The sequence below is a fragment of the Dendronephthya gigantea genome, unplaced genomic scaffold (genome assembly GCF_004324835.1).
Source record: "Dendronephthya gigantea isolate DGI-Jeju-01 unplaced genomic scaffold, DenGig_1.0 000131F, whole genome shotgun sequence".
NCBI lineage: Eukaryota > Metazoa > Cnidaria > Anthozoa > Malacalcyonacea > Nephtheidae > Dendronephthya > Dendronephthya gigantea.
This window is the reverse complement of record NW_021163141.1, coordinates 45,960-69,218: the sequence shown is the minus strand read 5'-3', so window position 1 is coordinate 69,218 and position 23,259 is coordinate 45,960. Positions and strand designations below refer to the sequence as shown.

At 37.3% G+C, this 23,259-nt stretch overlaps 1 protein-coding gene and 1 long non-coding RNA gene across 2 annotated transcripts; both read right to left on the bottom strand.

Annotated features, from left to right (window-relative positions):
- Positions 1-17,557: 17,557 nt before the first annotated feature.
- LOC114536144 (transmembrane protein 192-like) lies at positions 17,558-20,814 on the bottom strand. Its single transcript, XM_028557494.1, has 4 exons — positions 20,636-20,814; positions 19,614-19,751; positions 18,533-18,632; positions 17,558-18,359 (listed from the first exon to the last, which is right to left on the bottom strand). The coding sequence occupies exons 1-4, from the start codon at positions 20,751-20,753 to the stop codon at positions 18,242-18,244; spliced, it is 474 nt and encodes a 157-aa protein (XP_028413295.1). The 5' UTR covers positions 20,754-20,814; the 3' UTR covers positions 17,558-18,241.
- A 6-nt stretch (positions 20,815-20,820) lies between these two features.
- LOC114536143 lies at positions 20,821-23,185 on the bottom strand. Its single transcript, XR_003688402.1, has 3 exons — positions 22,945-23,185; positions 21,601-21,756; positions 20,821-20,874 (listed from the first exon to the last, which is right to left on the bottom strand). It is a non-coding gene; the product is annotated as an uncharacterized LOC114536143 (long non-coding RNA).
- Between the last annotated feature and the right edge of the window lie 74 nt (positions 23,186-23,259).

The following is a 23,259-nucleotide window of genomic DNA, read 5'->3' as shown; positions in this document are numbered from 1 at the left end:
TAATTAATCCACCTATTGAGCTGATAAGCTCTTGATATCGAAAAAACTAGTATTGTTTCGAAATATCAAGAAAACCCGTGTTGGCCATGTAGCTCAGTTGGCAGAGCATCGGACTAGTATACCGAAGGCCGCAGGTTCAAATCCTGCCGTGGTCAGGTAGAATTTTCTGCTTGCCATAGCGGGCAGCCACTCGGTATCATATCCTACTACAAAATCATATATATATATATATATACTTTTCGAGAACACAAATATTATAATACTGCTCCTTGATAGCTGCTCATGCATAGACATATAGGTGCCAATGTTTAAACCGATTTAATTCATGTTTCTGTAGTGGCCAGTTGTGGCCAGCGTGTGGCCATATCCCATGTCATAAAACTTTTCGAGAATACAAATATTATAATACTGATAGCAGCTCATGCATGCATAGACATATAGGTGCAAATGTTTAAATCGATTTAATTTACTTTTCTTTCGTGGCCAGTTGGCGTGTGGCCATATCCTATGGCTATGTATATAAAACTTTTCGAGAATACAAATCATTATAATACTTCTCCTTGATAGCAGCTCATAGACAAATTTGTGGCATGCATACTAATTTTCAATTTTACCCATACATCATTAATGACCTCCAATTTTAACTATAAATTACATAGAAAAAAGTATAAAATTTAGACTTACTGTTGTTCTGGACCTTGCCCACTGTTTGCCAACCTCCGGATTAATACAACAGCCGTGTCGCAACGTTTTGATGACGGAATTACTTTACGGAAAAATTCATATCATGAACACGAAAGCAATATCTTGAATGACAATATTGGCAGAAATGTTCGACGAACGTCAGAAGATCACACATACGCACAGGATTTGCCAATTAGCATCCGAAGGGCCGGAAAAGACAGTTTGTGCTTGTGGACATATGACGTAAAAACTCTCTAGTCTGTTTAATAGCGGTTTTCGAAATTCCACTAGGCGGAATTTTTCGATCGAACGAATTTTTTCACTCGATATTCTTTTCAATTGTTATTGATGAAGATAATCCGCTACGGTCGAATTCTCACAATTGAAAAAAAAATCGAGCGGAAAATTTCGTTTCGGGCACGTATACGTAAGTCTAACATATACATTACAAAGTATTTATTATATAATATGCAGTGTTTTATTGACGAATCCGCCATTTTGACAAGCGATAATAACATGCCAACCAATAACAAATTTTATGAAAAAGAGTATTAGTTACTCAGCTGCATCCTTATGGAACAGCTTACCAAATGAAACTAAGCAACAAAAGAGCCTTGAAAAATTCAAATTCATTCTTGACCGCAGCTGAAGTTTCTAAGTAATTAGAATTTGTAAATAGTATGTAGGTTAACTGTAGTAAAATAGTTGTGTGATATAGTTGTTAATTTAAAATTTAATATTTGTATTATAATTGTAGTAAGTAATTCACAAACGGCTCCTTGAAAAGCGGGAGCCTACGTGCCCTGAAGGACTACCGTTTTCAAATATTTTTAAATAATAATAATAATAATAATAATAATAATAATAATAATAATAATAATAATAATAATAATAATAATAATAATAATAATAATAATAAATATAATAATAATAATAATAATAATAATATATATAATAATAATAATAATAATAATAATAATAAATAATATAATAATAATAATAATAATAATAATAATTTATTTGGATATTAAAAACAGATAGTACAAATATGTCATTATTTAGAAATAAATTTTATACAGCAATAATAATAATGTTTATTTTCCATATCTCCTAACACTAAAATGTTACTTTATATTATGTCCTTTCCACAACTCTAAAAATTTTATAAAAATGTTAAGAAATTTGTTTTAAGAGCTATCAGTCAATCGTCTTAAATTGCTCCTTCAGCAATATCAATGTCAATGTCAGTGTTCGCGAGGTTATATCTTCGCCTTGCTGTCCTGGATTCTCTCAAACATACGAGAGCAGCTCTCAACAACGCAAACGATACTTTGGCTCTTATCCAAGAGATCGTTTTCTCATACTGTTCTCCCTTTTTGTGTGCTATCAACTCTGCAAGGCGACTGTGATACTGCATACACTCTGGACCCATTCCGCCAGTTGTTGTAAAAATTAAGGGCGTGAATGTTCCTTGTTCTATATCTAGTACGCGACTGGCATATTGGCGTTTCTTCTCCATCTCATGCTTTCTGTATATCTGCGCTGTTCCAGGTCACCATAGGATTCGGCGTTCGGGTGACATACCCTCACATCAAAAAATGCCGACCGTTGTGGCTCCCAGAAACCGCGAGCATGTATATCCAGCCTTGCATCCTGCGACACATTAGATCCTCTATGAAGTCTTTCACCCGAGATGTCTTGAAGGACCGGTTCAGTCTCAACATCATTACAAACTATGTTCAATAATTCCGCTTCAAGATCTCTTAATTCATTGTGTCGTTGGATGGTAAAACCACCTCGTTTACAGATCATTGCGTGGTCCACCGTAAAGGCATCTCCGCATGCACACGTGGAGGGTACATCGTCCACTGGCCACTCATAACGTAATCTGACAGCATCTCGAAACTCCCGTTTGTTCAAATTAAAGCCCATATCTCGAATGGGAAGCACCGTTAACCAAACTGATGAGCCCTTCTCCGCTGTCAGGTCCAACATCCGGTTGACTCTTGGTGATGCGCTTTCTCTGATGTTCTTCGCTGTTTCGTTGAGCTTTGATGTTCTTTCTCTCCTAACCTCCTGTTGTAGCAATTGAACACACGACTCGTCTGGTAACTGATGTGTTTGTGACATAACATGTTTAACAAGCGGCGTCGTAACTTTCACTGATGAGGCGTATTCAAAACTCGCTTCATGAAATGGGTTTTCTAAACCCATTCCTCCCAGTCGTGCGGGTAATGCTAGGATGTCCCTGTCCTGTTGGCTACATTCATGACCAATTATGGCGGGAATGAGCACTTGAGATATCGCATTCTCAAGTGGTTGCAGTAAATCTTGAATATCTGGCAGTGTTCTTAAAAAGTAGGTCCACCGATGTTTTAGGCCAAACGTATAGGCTGCGTAACACACTTGTGGTTGACTCAAGGCAAATTCAGCCAACTGGGCAATTTCGCTGACCCATTTAGATACTAAGTCGCTGAAATATTCCTCTCGATACTGTTGTGAGCCAACAGCCGCTCCGAGAAGTTTCTTTCCTTCGGTCGTGATGTTGATATTCGTTTCTCTGAACACTTCTCGTATAATTCCCTCTTTGTCTGGTTTCACAATAATCCAACACTTGCTGTCATTCGGATAATATCCTAGGTCAGGTCCCAGAACAGTCAAGGCATCCCACCATTTCTTAATCTGTTCAGCAGTACCAGCTCCACTAGCATCGTCTGCGAACCAACACTGTTTCACCTTTGACGCCACTTGTAGACTGGTAATGAGAGGCTGTACGCTTAAAGCGTACATGGCCATAGCTAGCGGATCTCCCTGTGTCGTTCCTTCAGCTGATAAAATCTCTTTCCCTCCTGTAATAAACAGCCGAGCTGGCTCTCTATAGGTGTTAATGATGTAAACAGCAATCACCGGACACAGCACACGAATATTATGCAGGGCAGCCACTCGATTCAAAGCATTGAATGCGTTAGACGCATCAATCAATAAGATGGCATCGGTGTCGTCAGCTTCGAAGATAGCATGCATAGCGTGTACTGCTGCTTCCCCTCCACATTTCTGGCCAGCGCATAATTGTAGAGAACCGCTAGCTTCCATCACATCTCTCTTGCTAACGTTCAAAACACACTTTCCAATGATCCTTCTCAGGACTTCTCCAACACCAATTGGCCTCACAGAGCCCTCTCCTTTATCAAGGGGGATTAAGCGGTTGGCTATCAAAGGCTCTATGGTCTTGGGATCGATGTATTGAGTACACAAAGTCCTGGTCATCTTGGCTATCGCCTCACAAAGCCTTGAAGAGGACTGCTTGAATGATTTACATGCGAGCATCCGTCTGAACCCATTCGCGTCGACCATGGACGGTCCACCAGAACCTTTGGTTCGCAGTGCAGCCTGCCTTATCATATCACCATTAATCTCCAAATATATAGATTCTGGTGTCCCCTCATCAACTGGCCCGAAAAGCAGCGATCCTAGTTTCGCTGGTTGTGGATTTGGATGTTTCTCTTTCAGCTGCGTCATAACATCATCTGTTAGCGATAAAATGCCACCACTAGAGGATTCACTCAAAAAGCGTAATGCTGAACTGATTTGACCTTCCATCACAAGGTTCGCGAAAATCTTTGATCGATCGGGGCGATTCAAGCTCTTATACTTTCCAATACGACCTTGAATAATTCTTCCTTCTCTCAATAGCTTTTCAATTTCACCCTCTTTCCAAAGCTTAATGCGTTTGGACAGGGCATCTTGGTGATCTTTTGATTTAGACTTTGGACTCGGCTTCTGGAGACCCAGAGCAATGAGCACGAATGCGGCTTTCAAAGCTACATGCTGATTTTGCGAACAGTTGTTCCATTCATTGATGTGCAATGTTACTAAATCAATAAATTCTCTTCCTGTTTTCCCATATGGCACAAGGAAAACATTTTTGCGCCAAGTTACAATCTCATTGTAAGCAGTTATTATGGCGGCTGACGATACAATAATTGCACTGCCATCGCTCCGTTTCCCCCATTTAATCTCAGATAAATTATCTACAGTATTATATGTTGGAAGACAGCCGATCACACTACCATTTTCGCTACTTTGTTGTTCTGCCGTTTCAATGTCCCTTGGGGTTTGATTAGTTCTATTCATATTCAAATTCATATTCAAATTTTTCCACACTTGTTGTTGACGATGGGAGCGGTTGAAAATCAGCATAATCTGAGCGAGCAAGTTCTAGCTCAAGTAAATCGGACATATTCGTAGATTTCTCAATATTAATCGGTATTTCTGCTTCCATGGACGTAGTTTCTCCCCTGCATGTATTCAAGATCTCTTGTTCCATCGATTTCTCTAGCCTTGCTGCTTGATCACGCAAATTCTGGCTTGAGAAACCATAATCGCTATGTCCTTGCGCATCCCATAACTCTTTCATGAGTTTGATATAGCCTTTTTTTTTCCCTTTCCATCCAACGGTGGTTGTTCCCTTTGTGTCATTGCCATAGCCTCACGTTTGCAAATCAAAAGGTCCTCATTCATTTGATCTGTCCACTTACGCCTGTGTTTATATTGCCTTCGATTAGCCATATTGACTAGTTGTCGCTGAAACAGTGCTTCGCAAATTCGCTTCAAACTATTGCCCCTTTCAGTTCGTCGGTTCGATTATATCTTCTTAACACGGCAAAGTAGATTATATACAGGAATTTAAGCGACGGTATAGTATTAGATCGTATTTTGGTTAATAGGAAAGACCAATATGGTAAAGTTGGTACTTCAGTGGTTTGTAATGCAGGAGATAGTTGATCATTAAAAGTTTTCACAGAGTCTGACCTCCCAGGAGCTATTGATGAACTTGATGTTGATTGACTAAGATATGCCAAAACTAATAATAATAATAATAATAATAATAATAATAATAATAATAATAATAATAATAATAATAATAATAATAATAATAATAATAATAATAATAATAATAATATTATAATAATAATATAATAATAATAATAATAATAATAATATTAATAATAATATAATAATAATAATAATAATAATAATATAATAATAAAATAATAATAAATATAATAATAATAATAATAATAATAATAATAATAATAATAATAATCATAATAATAATAATAATGCACATGTACGATTATTCATGATAATAACACATGTGCGATTATCGTGCTTGGTCCACCGATCTGTGAAAAAACAGTTCCATCCTCAACACTCGAAATAAATTCCATATTTCCCGGCATCCATGTATTATTCTTCATATATTTATAACGCCCTGATTTATATTTCTAAGAAATATAATCAACAATAACACATAACACACATGCTCCGTTGTTGTGTTTCACTTCCGGTCACCGTCCTCCTGATGTCCGTCTTCCGTGATTAAACGTCAACGGTTTCTGGAGCGAACCGTCCCCCAACCTGCATGCCTGTTGAAAATGGGTGGGCGTCAATAGGACATTGTCGTGTGGGTTATCCGTTTGGTAGGTCGAGGGTCATGCAGTGGCGTGCTGGCCCGTGTTCTCTAGGGGAGGCCAGCTGGAATTTGGCGCCCCCTTTCGTCCTTGTAATTTTTATATCATAGACGTATGACTGCGCGATAGGCATATTCGCTCGGAAAATTTTCAATTGTGCTCGAAAAGGAATTTCTTGCGTTTTAAGAGACGATTTGACGAAATATTTAGATAAATAAAGCAAATGCATTAATGAGTAAAGGGCTAAAGTAATTGAATATAAATCACATAAAAAGTTATTATTAATTAAATTATGTTCGCATAGTTTTGAGTTTTCTTGTTCTACGAATAAGGATAAAGGATTTTGAAAGGCTGTTAAATGTTAATTTACTTTAAAAGTCCTTTTGAAAGTTCCAAGTTGCAAAGACGTCAATTATGCGCTCTCTGTCCAGACTCCAGAGACTTTAAAATTCCGCACTCACAAGCCATCAAAAGTAAAGCTTCGAACCGTCCTTGCAACATAGTTGACCGAATTCGAGTTTTCACTCTCTAAAGTGCTTAGAATGAGCGCTCAGCAGTGGCAGAACTGATTGGGATTGGAAATTGATAATTACGTTTTAATGTTCCGAAGCAAATTCCGAATTTCTATACATGCAATCGCAAAATGGCCATGTTCAAAATAAAGCAATGCATTTGTACAAAGACAAAGTTATATAACTTCTCCGCGTTCTCTGTTGACGATGTGTATTAATCGTTATCTAGTGTATTTCCCGACAAAATTCCAATTCGGTCTAACGCTTTTATGTGCGGCATTTTGTGTGCTTTCGCCTTTCGGTGATGTTGTGCAATTTCGGCGCCCCGTCTATGCCTCATGGCGCCCCCTGAAAAACCTTCGCTGGGGGGGCCATGGCCCCCCGGCCCCCCCTGCCAGCACGCCACTGCGAGGGTGTAGCGTTTTCGATTTAATTTTTGTCAATGATACAACTAAACTTCAACCATTACGATACTCTTTCTAAGGCTAAATGTCAACACGTGTCGGTCCCTGTTTGGCCCGCTATGCATGCTGGTTCATACAATACATCTCTCCCCACTAATAAATGTTGTCCCTCTAATATCAATATTCAACTGTTAACAGTTGGTGTCCGAAAAGCTTCGCACCCTAGTTTAAACATATATGTATATATAGTGGTCTGTCCGGTCTAACTATCAAATCCTAGTCTAACTGGTTCTTGCCGAAGTCTGAGAGGATAAGGTTGTTCCTGTGGTTCTACCTCATCCGCTTCTTGGTTTGGTTTAGGAGGACCTCCCTGCTTTTGTACGTCCAATGCTATTTCATCTTCCACCTCGTTTTCATTTTCCCCTCTCAGAGCATTACTAGCAACTGCAGATTCCATTTCTTGGGTCTTGTTTTTGTTCTCTGAAGCACGTAACTGATCGATATATCTCCTCCAAATAACATTTGGTGCGACCTCCACTTGATATGACTTGGATCCACTTTTCCTTCGCGCGGTAATTTCTGACACTCACTGCTTGCCCAATGAAAAGTTGACGTGCATTACTGGCGATAGCACCTTTAGGTTTGGCTTGACTGACTTGTTTATCTATGACGTGTTTTCTAATATCTGGTTTGATCAAGTCTAAACGCGTGCGTAAGTTTCGTCCCATGAAGAGAGATGCTGGTGTCTTACCGGTAGTACTATATGTGGCGTATTTCTGTGTTTCATTAGGAATTTAGATAGCTTAGTCTGTGTGAAGCCTGGTTCTTCCTTCATTGACGTCAGCGATTGTTTTAAAGTTTGAATGAATCTTTCTGCTATTCCATTAGTTGCTGGATGATATGGTGCAGATTTTATGTGCTTAACTCCGTTTTTCTTTAAAAACAGCTGGAATTCTTCTGCAGTAAACTGTGGACCGTTGTCACTGACGAGTTGTTGTAGTATCCCGTTCCGAGCAAAAACTGTTCGTAGAGCTTCAACTGTTTTGGGTGTCGTTGTATTAGAGTGCATAATAATCACCTCTGGCCATCTGGAATGAGCGTCCACGATCACTAAAAACATCATTCCAAGGAAAGGTCCCGCAAAATCGATATGAATACGTTGCCAGGGGGTCGATGGCCATTCCCAGGGGTGTAGAGGCGCATGTTTGAGTGCATGCTGAGTCCGTTGACAACCACTGCAACCTTTCGTTAACATTTCAATCTCGACATCAATCCCTGGCCACCAGACGTAATTTCTCGCCAAGGCTTTCATTCTGACGACACCAACGTGAGTTTCGTGTAATGTTTGCAGTACCTCGCTTCGTAACTTCGTAGGAATAACAACTCTACCTCCCCACATAATGCATCCTTGGTGCACGGTCAGTTCGTTTCTCCGTGCATAAAATGGTCCGAGAGTGGGGTCTTTATTTTCGTGCCAACCTTTCATGACATGTTCATACACTTGGACCAGGGTCGAATCCCGTTGGGTTTTTTTACGTACATGCTGACAAGTGACAGGCAACATATTGAACTGTGATACGTGAAATGCCTCTACTGGGTCAACTGACTGATCTTTATCTTCCGTTGTAGCTAGGGGTAGACGGGATAATCCATCTGCATTACAATGTTATGTCGAACTGCGGTATTCGATCTCGTAGTCGAATCCTGAAAGAAACAGCGCATACCGTTGCAGGCGGGCTGCCGTCATTGCTGGTATGGCTTTGGTTGGGCTGAAAATTGCCGTGAGGGGTTTATGATCTGTTCGCAGAGTGAAGTGTCGTGCAAATATGTAAGTGTGGAATTTCTTCACCCCCCATATTAATGCCAGTGTCTCCTTGTCAATCTGTGAATAATGTTTTTCCGTTTTTTTGAGTGACCTTGATTTTCGGGCATGACCTGTGTTAGGACTGCCCCTAGCCCATACGGGGAAGCATCGCATGCTAACTTGATAGGACGTTGATCATAGTGTGCCAGGACTTCCTCCGATGCAATTAACTCCTTTGCTTTGAGAAATGCTTGCTCACATCCAGGGGTCCATTTCCATGGCTTGTCTTTCTCCAGCAGCTGATTTAGTGATTGGAGTAAGGTGGAAAGGTTTGGAAGAAAATTGTGGTAATAGTTGATGAGACCAACAAAGGAACGAACTTGGGAAACATTTTCAGGTCGTGGCGCATTCAGTACAGCATCCACTCAGTTTCTGTTGGGACTTGTGTAGACCCAGCTTGCTGATCTCATGACCACAAAACTCAATTCTTTCTTTGAAGAACTCACACTTGCTACTGTTGGCTCTCAACCCATGTTTGCTAAGTCGGCTAAGGACTTCTTCAAGGTTGGCAAGATGCTCTTGGTCAGTTGCACTAGAAATGATCATATAATCCAGAATGCATTTCACGTGGGGAATTCCTTCCAATATTTGATCCATGGCTTGCTGCCAAATTGCAGGAGCAGAAGCTACACCAAATAAAAGTTGGTTGTACTGGAATAGTCCTTTGTGTGTATTGATTGTTAGTAGTTTCTTTAATTCTTCTTCCATTTCCATTTGTAAATATGCTTGCTTACCTTTCCCCTCCCCTGAGGGTGGCAAAAATATCATCAATTCTTGGAAGGGGGTATTGTTGGACTTGCAATACTGGATTGATGGTTTGCTTGAAATCGCCACAATCCCGAACTCGCAATGTTCTGATAACTTTTTAATTTCGGCCATATAGGTATATGAATATTTTCGTTTTCTCGTTGATCTCGCTTATGAAATCTAAATCGTTCTGCCATAAGCAGGGGTTTGGGTAATAAATGTTCTTTAAGGATTGCCACTATTTTATCGAATGATTTTGTTGTCGGTTTTTCAAAGGAAGTTAGTGTTCGTAATAAACTATATGTCTTACCTCCGATTACGGTCAACAAAACTGCCACTTTTTTTCATTTTCTACATCACTTGCCAGGAAATATTGTTCCACTCTTTCTATATATGTCGTCCAGTTCTCGCGTGTTTCGTCAAATTCGTCTAGTTTGCCAATCGAATTTATCGCTTTATTTATGTCACTTCAGACTGAATAAATGCCGTTTCTGTGACTTGAATCTTTAACTAATTGTTCATAATCCCATCATCGTCTGCCTCACAACATCCTTTGGCCTTTGCGAGAAATTCATACATATACAGGGTGTCTCTAAAAAAACGAAAACTATTGAAATCACCCATAACAATGTAATTTAACAATCTAACAATCATAACAATCTAACAATTTTTAGAGTTTGAATGCTTAAGCACTCTGTTGGGACCCACAAGTGTCAGGGTGTTTAAAAAAAAAGCCGAAAACTATTTCAATAGTTGTACAAATCCATACATATATAATCTAAATCCATACATCATAAACTGGATCATTAATTTTCTATCGAATCAAAAACAAAGAGTTGTAATGATGGAATCGATACGAAATATGCTCACATAAATAGAGGTGTGCCACAGACAAATGGTACAGTGCTGATAATAACATATGTGTTGATCAAATTTACAGATGATGTGACAGTCAGTGCACCGGTAAAAACCACCGGGTGCGACATAATTAGCATAAACATACTCTGCCCACTCGGGTGAGTATTAGCACTCGAAGGTGCTAATACATTTAGCATATTGGATGCAAAGAATAGGTGCTGGCAACTGAAGCTATATAAAGTGTCAGGTTTACGCGGCCCCCTTTTGGAGTAAAATGTGCCCCAGAGATACTTCAAAGAACCATGGATAGAATGGTTGAAGATCTAAACGGTGTGGAGGTTATTATGGGTGACGTAATTGTTGCTGGAGATGAAACAACACATGATGAATGATTGACCAAGTTCATGGAGCGAGCGCCAACGCAAGGGTTAAAGCTCAGTCGATAAAAATGTAAGATTCGGAAAAAATAAGTGCCTTATGTTGGGCTATTCGGAAAACGCTAACGCCAAGTAGTAAAGAAGACGTCAAACGCTTTTTCGGATTTGTGCAATTCCTACGTCAGTATATTCTTGGATTGTCCAATGTCGATGCGCCGCTCAGAGAACTTGAGAAAGCTGATGCACTATTTCACTGGGATCAACCACAGCAAACAATCTTTGAGAAGATTAACTGATTAAGGAGCGGCTTGTTTCACGATCACCACTCCTACAGTATTATGACGCCACCAAACCAATAACAATCCACTTAGGAACAGTGTTATTACAAGAGGGGAAACCTGTAGGTTTTGCGTCTCGAGCTATGACAGACACAGAGAGCAGCAGATATGCTACCATTGAAGCTGAAATGCTGGCAGTAGTCTTCGCCTGTCGTAAGTTCCATCAGTACATATATGGCGGAAGTGTGGTTGTGTGAATGTAGAGAATGGAAGCCAAGGACGGTAGTAAGACATCACCACATCATACGCCCAGATCATATGTGGTGCAAACTGATGACGGAACTGTATACCTAATTTTAATGTGCAGTGATAACCAATTTTTGCATTGATAAAAGTAGAATGTACAGTAATAATTGATAAAATGAGAAATATGCAGTGATAAAGGGTGTTTTCTCAACAGACCTCACTCTGCTGAGATGGATTCATCAGTAATTGTCCCCCAAAATGCTGGAAATAAAGTCATAGGGACTCAAAAATAAAGAAAAATTTTTGCGGAACCCCTGCAACTACCGGCATCTTTAAATTACCAATTTCCAGTTAGGACCATTTTTATCATGCCCCTCCCCTTGTGATGATATGTGCAGTGATAAAAAATCTTAAAATTAGAATTGTCATTGTCAACCATCTTGGAAGAGTGTCTTATTTTACACTACTCGGTGTGACCAGGTTTTCTGAAGGGCAATTACTAAAATCAGGTGACAGAAATTACGGCAAAAAATTACTACGCACACATTTATCCCACTTTATCATTGGTAATTCCAAATCTTTTTCCAAAATGTCCCTGCTTTACTCTAACAGAAACCTCAGTATAAATTATTGTTTTGCTGTGGAAATGACCTAGGACTCAAGACAAACAGGGGCCGCTTCACGCTTGTACGAAAACTGGATTGGCCTATCCAGCTGATAGGGATTTTTTCAACCTTATAAGAATGCTTGAAAAGCAATAAAGCTTTCTGCAATTTTTAGAAAAATTACTTTAATAATTACTACAAATTTCCAATTACTACAATCATCCAAAAAATTACAAAAAATTACCAAAAGTAATTAAAATTACTACATCTGGTCACACACTGACACTACTGCTTCTAATGGAGTCAGAAATATCAGGGACTGGTCAGATGAAAACAGAATGACCTTAAATCCAAAACTTCTATATTTCACGGTACTACTTTATATTTCACCTTCTGCCGTTTGGAAACGAAAAAAAAGTTGTCAATCATCCAAAAGGTTCTAGCTTTCACTGTCCAGCAGGAGCGTAATTATATATAGCTCAGCACACCACAGAACGTCACTGATTTCAAAACACCTTTTGAATGTTTTTTTTTTAAATGTTGATCATCGTCGTTGTGTGATCCTTCACGTGTCTTAAAATTTAAAAATGGATCCAAAATCTGCTCAAAATATGCAATTAATGGCGGACTTAGAAATAGAGATGATGACTGACCTATTCAACAAGTAAGTCATCAAGTTAATTGTAATGAAAACTCCGCATTAATTTATGTGCTGTATCGTCTGAAATATCTATTAACACCAAATTGGTTCACCATGCTTGTTGCTTCTGAATTCATGAAAGCGTTCGGGAAGATTAGAGATATTTTTAAATAGACCTTTTGCCAGTACAAAAGAATATATAAATATTATTGTAACTGTGTGTATACTTTCGTCACTTTCGTGTATTAATTTGTGATAGTGCATGCCCTGAATGATGCATGGTACATTTCTAGCTCAGTTTCTCCCTATTTAAACATATATATCCAGGAAATAATATGCCTAAGACTAAAAAAGATTCTTCCACAGATTTTATTAAACTTTACAATAATGCTTCCAATAATTGAAAACCTTTAAACATTGTCTTTGATTGACTAGGCAATCTTGTGACTAGAAGAGATTCTTTAACAAGCTGTGATTGGGATGCGAGTCTTGTAAAATGTGTATTGTAAACACATTCTCTGTCATATTGCATGTTATAAGTTTTGATCAAATACGGAACAAAAGTGAATTCGACCCATAATGTTGTTTTATTTTAAACACAACTACGAAACATGTGATGCACAAAGGGTGCCATTTTAAATGTTACAAAATCACATCACATGTGGTTCATTAGACATTATGTTATATAAAATACCCAACATTCCTACTTAATGACCACATTTTTAAATTAAAATGTCTACTATATATAAAATCTAATTGTAAAAACTGTCCGATTTTCATTGAGTGTGCTTAACATCCAACATGTCTCTAAATTTCTCAAAAGAGTTTCTTGGTAGGGCTTTGGTCATTCTATCAGCTAGCATACTTTTGGTTGAACAATATTTGACAGACACTACACCAAAATTAATTTGTTCTCTTATAAAATGATAAGAAATAAGAAATGTGTGCTTGGTGTGATTATGTAGTTTAGGATTATGTGATAATTCAATTATTCAATTCAATACAAATTTCTTGTATTGAAAGTTTTTTACTTCTCCAACTCATAGTGTTGTTGTGAAGTTGGTATATATATCCTGATGTGGAGTCCTGCCCAGTCGACATTTGAATATCCTAATAAGATTGGATCACAACCATTTCCAGTGGAATGGAAATGTAGAGTGTAGCTCTTTCTATAATTTCAAAACATTATGAGAAATACAGCTAGATCTTGTGACAGAATGATCCTGAGCTTTAGAGGAACAAATACAAAGGGAAGAAGCCCAAATAAGTGTTACATAGCATCTGCGAGCAGGCTATCTAGAAGATAGAGAGTAAGAATAACTTGATTTAGACAGGGAAATGCCTATATGGTACAAAGAGACACCCAAGAAACTCAAGAATGTGCCTCGCCTGGCAAAAGAAAAAGTCCTTATCCCATTTCCTAAAACAAAATTTCGGCGCACTTCTGCTTCAGCGTCTTCCGTTGGAGTTTTAGCAGTGCCATCTGTAAGTCCAAATAAGACACGACTTTCCAAATACAAACGCATGTTGAAGGACCAAGCGCGGTAATTCGAACCATTCTGTTTTGCGAATTTCAGAGTGCTCATATTGTCAGGCATGTTTAAGTGAAATATCTATTAAAGGTGGGGTACAGTCCGTAATGTAAACAAACGCTTTGGCCTTTGTATCCTTGAGTCCGTATATTTCCTAAAATGTCAAGGACTTGTAGAATATTTAAGCTGAAAAGTATATTTCTAGCTTTCGACGTTCTCAGTTTGTTAACCACAAAAAGATTTGTTTCAAACTCATAAAAAATTGGCTATGTCTATGGAGATATTCATATTTTCGATCATGGACAAGCATGGTTGTTGAACGAATGTTATAATCAAGTTTTGTGCACATAGAAGACTTGCTGGCAGTGGCAGATCAATTTATTCGTGCAGCTAACAGAACCCATGAGTATAAACTGCAATATAACCATAAAGCTCTTGTGAAGAGGTACCTAGTGCTTCTGCATGCAAATTTTTTCGTGAGTTATAAATGTTCACTGGTTGGACTGCTTGTTTGTTTCTTCTCGCTACTATTCCCTATTCCATAAGTAGAGAATCTGAAAGCCTTTCATCATGTCTTGCTAAATAAAAGCTTTTCTTTATTTCTAAGTTTGTGTCTTGATAACCATGTGAAGTTGCAGGTCCACTTTCGTTTTTACATAGGAAGAAAGCCATCTCTGTGAGCGGAAAAACTTATCGACTAGCGGAGTACAGTACAATGGGAAATGTTATCTAGTGTAGTTAACACAGCACACTCGTGAGAAGTCGTCAACACGATGTGATTGCCGAATTTTAATTAAAAAAATTACGAGGTGGAAAAGTAATCAAGGGGGGAGGTTCAGTTAAATGGCTTTTTACACTGCAGTTACCTGTACCTGCTTTTTACACTGCAGTACCATGGCTTTTTACACGGCAGATTGGCTGGTGAAAGTTCGGTCTATGTAATTTTTTAATATACGTAAATGTACTTTGATTTGTCTAAGAACCTGTAAAACTAGAAAAGTTGATTGCACAAATTTTAATGACACGATTATTTTGTCAACCCCTGGCCTTAATCGGTCTTTTCGCTGCGTGACTCTTGGTTCGAGGTGCAAAACAGGAAAAAGGAGGAACGATTTGACTACAGGCCGGTAAACAGTGCTCGAAGTCTAGGTCTGCTATCCGAATGTTATCCGGATGTTTAAGTGGAGTAACGTTTAGTTTAATTTTCTGTAGGTTGACATCTGCTTGTCAAAAGAAATGCATCTCACCGAAGTATAAGGAAGGTGAACTAACGAAGGGAGAGTCAGTATGTTTAGATCGATGTGTTGCAAAGTATCTAGAGATTCATGAAAGAATTGGAAAGAAACTAACTGCAATGTCGGCTCAAGATGAACAACTGATGTCCCAAATGCAGTCACGATGACAACTCGAATTGCATCTTGACTATTCGAAAATGTTTTTCCAACGTTCCTCGTACGAAATTGATGTACCATGCATATATGTGTGCGTTACTCTGGATGCATGTGTATGACGTTTTAAAAGACAGACATTAGAGTATTCTAAGGGAGTGGTCATAAAGCACGTGGTGTTAGCCGGGAAGGGAGATATAATTTGGAATAGGGTATGAAAATTCGCATGCTAATCATATATGTGTACGTTACTCTGGATGCATGTGTATGACGTTTTAAAAGACAGACATTAGAGTATTCTAAGGGAGTGGTCATAAAGCATGTGGTGTTAGCCGGGAAGGGAGATATAATTTGGAATAGGGTATGAAAATTCGCATGCTAATCAGGGTGGGGTGTGAAGCAAATTATATTGCTTAAAGAAAGTGTTTTTTTATGTGATATGGATTATAATCGAAACATATAATCGATATCCCCATGTCCCTGGACAGCATATACTTTATGACCACTCTCTGTGATTTCGCCTCCACTACCCCTGAAGTGTGGGAACACTATCGCCTAATGGTCTGCATGTGTACAAGTTGACTTACCATAAGTCTATCCTAATTCCTATTATTGGTTGAGCACTAAACCTATCTTAAACAGGTCTTTTTAACTTTTTGTATGATGAAAAATAGATTTCTTTTTAATAACAGTAATTCAAACATCTATACCAAGGTAGAGTTGTATTTTGGGATACAGGTGAGTGTGTAGCAATGATACGAATATTTTTTGTTTCTAAGACCCAGTTTACAATGCGTGTTGCATGTATTCCACAAAGCATGGTTGCTTCAACATGTTCTGCAAAACGAAAAAGTTCTAGGGCAGAGATACCGTATACAACTTAAACTGATGTCGTGACCATGTGAATCCGGTATATTGTAAACAACACCGCGGAAAAACGTCTGCGCACGCGTCAACTCTGTCTGTAAGTGAGATTAAAAATAATTAAAAAGCGGTTCCGAACGTTTCCGAAGGCTAAAAATGGCGGCAAAAAGGAGTGATTTCATTCGTGTTTTCAAATCCATATTTCGAGGGCATAAATAAACACTGCAGTATAGAAACTAAGAGAAAAAACGTCCAGAGAGTCCTAGAAGTGGCATCCTACAAAAACACCTGTAAAAGGTGACTGTTAACAAATTTTTCGTCTCAAAAATTTTGTTTATCAAATAAGCAACGACAGTTTCCGAACTCTTAATTGAGACACGTTTTATTAAAAAAAAATATGTCGCCAGATACGAGACGTTTGCGTGTTCTCAATGATTGAAAATTAAGATGTATTTTACAATTTAAATAGATTAGAAAGCTTAACTTTCCGCGGGTTTTCTTAACTTTTAGGTTTAAACTTTTGTTTTCGAAAAATACTCTAAAGCCACCCCGAAAAAGAAGGAAAATTTACCGTGAATTCCAGTTCGTTCGATACTCTAAATGCTAGAAGGCTTTAATTATGTTCTGTCTGGCCGTCTTGTATATTTTTGCCTTTTCTTAACTTATATTTTATCAAATAATGGGCATGTTTTGTTCCAAAAGTTGATAATTAGATTTACCATCATATTTTGATATTTCAGCGCGTGCGCAGACATTTTTCCGCGGTGTTATTGTAAACGGGGTCTAAGTTAGGAAATTGAACTCCACTTCCAAGAATTGAGGGTAACAATAAATATATATATCAATTGTTCCTATGTTGATGAGTAGAGGAGTTTCCCTTACGTGCACGAACGATCTTGTCTCCCAAATTTTTCCTAAGTAAGATAAGGTGGTCCAGTACACTGAAAATACACATTTTATCCTGTTTTAAATAGTTCTAAGGATACAATCTTAAATGTCTCCCTAATCGATCTCTATTGTTTTTAATAATGTATGATGAATATATATTCAAAACCATTTTTTTTTCAAAATCAGTAAACATTGGCAATATCGTTAAACTTTTTTATTTATATCCTGCAAAAAAATGAATACTGCAAGCGTTTTATTTATTGTAGGTTCTGCTTCGAAGCAAAAATATTTACTAAATAAATGCAATTCCATCGTTCTAGCGTTAAAACCTGGCTAGTTATCGTGTTTATAAAAATGGTTCATTTTTCATCATTGGATGTGTCTGGTGCTTGTAAATATGGTCACATCTATACAACTCTTTTTTACTCTTGCCTGGCATGATAAAGTTTAATGTTATTCAAAGTTTTTTGACTGCTGGTCGACCCCCTGGAAAACACTGGCAAGAAAAACGACATTCAGCCAAGTTCCACCTAAGTACTGTTGGGTGCGACCCAGGTGTAAAGTCTGAATTAGCATTCGATCTTTTGGCTAAATTAATTTGCCGAAACTGTCACCTTTCTTCTTTTACATTGTCACTGGCTTAACGCGTACGTGCAATTTTTTAACGTATGTCCGACACAGAAAGTATTTCTTTAATATCCGCCGGCACGTACATTTTAGGCTAATGCCGTTCAAATATATACTTTGAACTAGATAATTTACCAATATCATTCCACAAGCTATTGATATAACCTATATTATCGATAATTTATATGAATGCAGGAGTTTGCTTCAATGGCTAATCCGGCCAGCCCTGCTAGATGTTACCATGATCACTCACTCAGCATTCAGCATGTCTTTGCCCTAGAAGCCGTCTAGATAGGTTTTCGTTATGCTGTCTTAAATATCGAATCATATCAGCTTGCTTTTCCAGAACATCATTTGGCCATACGCCATCGCTGGAAAAATATTAATTAAAAATTTATTACTGTGACGATTCAGACAACTTCAAACGAATTTGAAAAAGCTAACCCATGCACACATGTCATGGCATGGGACATGAATACTGATTAGTCAGTTATGCATGGGTGGCGCACTGGTCTTGTTCTGTAAACATGTTTTTAGGACACACCTGTAACCAACTTCTCCCTCAACTTCCATTTGAAAATTGTTTTCTGCAGCCATGTAACAGTCAGGCATGCTTCCCTCTCGTTGAAATTTCAACACTTTTACTAAAAGATAGAAAAAAATCAATGTATTTTATATTCATACATTCGGTTCAGTCGATCTATCATCTATGACTCAGAAGACAGTTGCACGAAGGCTGGATAGCGATTTTTTCAACCGTTAAATTTGCTTGAAAGCAATAAAATTTCAGCTTTAGAACGAAAAATTATTGAAGAGAATCCTCAATTTAGGAATACTAAGATTTAATCAAAGTTATACCCAACAACAGGCGATTTTAAAGAAAGTGAAAACCACTATCTGGTGGATAGGGCCATCCAGCCTTCGTAGAACCTGCCCCTGAAGGGCTGGGACCCGTCCAATTACGCATACAGTTATTGTTAAGGTTAAAGCACTCGCAAAAGCTATGCAGTGAAAAGTAAGGATCCATTGAAGTTGAGAGGCATCGTGATAATTCTTTCTACTGTGGAATCATGTTAAACGCTGGTATAAGCCAAACACCCCATCTTTTGGAGACGAGACAGTTAGAAAGCAGCACAGCCCGTGCTGCATGTTTAACAATGGACGCGCATATAGAATGTGAATAGAAAAACAATTTTGACGGGACTTTAAATGAATGGCATCTTGACTATTTATTTACGAGTAATTATTTACCAGTTTAGTCGGTCCGTATAGGAAATATTTCCCTCCGTCTCAAAAACGTCCCTCGGCCTTCGCCTGTTTTTGAAACCTTGGGAAATATTTCCCTATACGGACCTCCAATCTGGTAAATAACATATCTATTTTCAAAAATTCAGGGGCTCAACACTTTGAGATGTTCAAACTTCACACTTTTACAATATACTTAATAGATATTGGAGTTTTTATGTTTTTTGATGTCTCTAATTTTAGATCATACATTGTCATAGGTTTGTAGTAGCAGATTGACAATGCGCTATACAATGCTCTATCCAAATCACCAATCGCCTTGTATGCAATAGTTGATACGCCTGATATAAAAATTCTTAAAAAACAGCTCCATAATTTACCTATGTAATAAATTACCAATGGAAAAACAACAAGAAACTCCAACGAGTAAACAATTTGCAGAAAATAATAATAGCGGAAAGTTGTTTGAGCCCAAGCATGATCCATTATTGAAAAGAACACCAAGAAAATCGCATTTCCTAAAACGAGAAAAGAGAATGGTTAATAATCAGATGATATAGAAATGAACATTTTACAATATGATAAAGGTATGTGAGCACTTTGAAATTTACACCGGAAGACAAGATCGAAAAAGCGTAGTCTAAGCCGAAGGGTGAACCATTTAGATGGTTGTTAACATTACTCCTTCGTACAGAAATTGGAAGTTGAAGAAACTTCAGAAATATCTTATGCCGTGATATGGTTGCTTCTTATTAGAATCGAGATGTAAAAATTTGATACGAAGGCATCTTTCATGCAACAAGATTTTGTACAGTTAGTATATCATCAGGCTGCATTGCTTCCACTGTGTACAGTAATTCAGTAAAACTACAAATGTACACCTATCGCCAAACTATTAAAATTTTCTAAACTTCTTACAGCAATTCCATTACCACGGTCATAAAAAAACGGCCGGGCAAAACCTGAAACTGTATGATGGCATTTTATTTGTGTAACAGTTACCAACGGTGTAGAGATCGCAAAAATGTGATAATATAAAACATTTAGGCGAGTTATGCCGAGTAGTATGATTTTCGTAGCCGGTTAACGGTTTTAAGTTTTTATTGCTCTCAAAGATATGATCTATGAAAAGTGCACATATATTTATACGATTTTTCAATTTTGTACACATATAGGTGTACTGTTTTGCCAATTAGGCCTATACCCTATAATACGATTCTAACACTTATTGATTCGAATCGTCTAAAATGTCAAGTAAAACCGCTAACCTAATCAGTTTAACTGAACACGGTCCAAGTTCTCGCATACTATCCCGTATAGCTAATATTCCCCCCGCTAAAGTTAACTGTTCTTAGGCCAAGAAATACATAGACAAAGTAATGCAGCTATAAAAGATCATTACCAAAAGCTAAAACCAGTGGTGGCACTAGTCTTAGGTTTTTTGTTGTATGACAAAACTGCAAGTAGCCATGAAGAAAAAGATGATTGTGTTGAAGATAGAGCAGGAAGTGAATGGTCATTACTACAAGCCAAAGTAGCACATGCAACAGAGCAAGAAAACAGAATGGTGGATCTTTTCCTCCAAGCCTCACTCAGTTCCAAAACATTTGCGAAGACGAAAACAAAGACTTCATATGCCACCTAATAATAAAATTCAAGATATTTTATAGCAGGTGTCACAGTGTGAAACTCACCCTCACTACCCTGTCTAATTTCCTGATTGTTACGCAGCACAGCAAACTTGTCACAATGGAATTAAATGGCCTTTGGAACAATTAACTGATGGGAAGTGCATGCTTGTAAACTTGGGTTCACTGCTTGTAATTGCATAAATGATGGTCATTGAGACAAGAGTGCAATACTCAATAATATAGTCTAGTGAACAAGACCCAGGTTTCCGAAATGAGACTGCGTGTGTGCATACTATTCATGGGTTTCATGTAAACTTGTGTGACATACATGACACAGCTCAGTGGATTCAACTAGAAATTGAATCAAAGTAATCACAGTGAGTTAATTTATAGTTTATGATATGCTGCATGTCATTTGCTGATTCTGTAAATCACAATTTGAAAATGTATAATTGATTTCACATGTCATTATACCTCCTATAAAATTGCATTCCCTAGGTAGGATTATTGAAATTTAAAAGTAATTTTTTTGCCTGTTCAGCTTTTTGGTGAATTTGTAAAGGATGGTTGTTGTTGTATGCTTAAAGGCCAATCCGAAATTCATAAAATAATAAATGATTTTATCACTGCACAAATCAGTATGTATTACAGCACAAGTTGCATTGCTATCATTGCATCTGGAATATTTCCTGCCTAACTGAATTGCTCACTTATTGATTGAGAAAAATAAACATACCAATAACAGAGCTTCAAAGCCAGCAATCCATGGTAGAAACAAACACATGACATGACATCTATTATGTGAAGAAATAATATAATTGCTTTCGGTAAGCAAATCAACATCTTCACTACGGACAGATTCCCTGTCACTTGTGTGCTGGAAAGCAAATCCCTATTGAATAAAACAGTGGATGACATATATTAATATTATTGAAATTAAATTTTAAGGATTTATTTTTGAAAAGGCAATGAGTATTGGTCTTATTGCAATGGCTGTAAAGGATCCAAAAATTATGTGGACTTATAATTGACTCATAAAGAAACTAGATTCTTACAGTTAGATTAAACCTTGAGAGCCTGTAGCAGTAGTTTTGGTAGTTGATCTCACAAGAACTCTTATATAAATGTTTAATGAAGTTGTCTAACTTCTGCTTGCCTAGCTCTAAGATCTAAAGGGAATATCCTACATAAAATGAATAAAATTGATTTAATTTCTTTCAATCACACATCTTTTATGTTCTCTGTCTGTTATAAACTGGAAATTGGACTACTGCTAACTAGTCATTCATATTATTGGTTGTATGGTTAACAACATTTTTATGCCCGGTCAAACAAAGCGATTAACTTTTTAAAATTCACCTTATGGGTACAAGCAAGGTTAAGCCCTAGCTCACACCAGTACCCTATAGGTATATATATATATATATATATATATATATATATATATATATATATATATATATATATATATATGTATATATATATATATATATATATATATATATATATATATATATATATATATATATATATATATATATATATATATATATATATATATATATATATATGACACGTTTCCAAAATGAACGAAATATTCTCTTGCATGGTTGTAGAACATTCTACACATCCGAAGCAAAAAAAACAATACGATTTATTCAAAATTATTCCTACGGTTTTTACTCATTTTAGATAATATCATTTATAGATTGAAAATTTCGATGCATAGTAATATAAAATGGTTAGTGGCCACTGGCCATGCAGGTATTCTGAAGTTGTTCCCAGCTTTTCAACCAATATTCAGGACATAACACCAAGGCTAGGAACTCAGTAATGTAGGCACTAACAATTAGCACTTTATAAAATCAACTTGCTAGAATTGCAAAAAAGCTAGTTCAGCATAATATAGTATGCTTCATAATTCATATTGACTGCAAACATGTAACTGATTGCATTAAATGGCAGATAACATTTCTAGCAATTTGCTTGGGAGGGCACCAACTTCAAGGTTCTTTTTGCGTGGTTGTTCTGTTACGACTGATATAAACAAAGTTAATTTTCATTTTTTATCCATACTTACTGAAGGCACTGTTTGTCTTTGGCCTCTAGACGGGCCAAGGCTAACCATTATCGACAGGACGAGAAGCTGACTTGTCAAATTATCTTTGTAACACTGTTAAACCGAAAACAACCTCTTACACTTCCGTTCTACCTTTGTATCTCGGAGCAGAAGTGTTTGTCTGTGCCCATCGCATCGCCCCGATCACCTATGAACATTTTCGGACTTCCGTACTTTGGGCCCACTGCCCAGTTTCATTTTCATGTTCAACAAATCTTAAATACAGAAATTTATAGAAATTTATATTGAAATTTATTCCTCGAGATTAGGATTTGA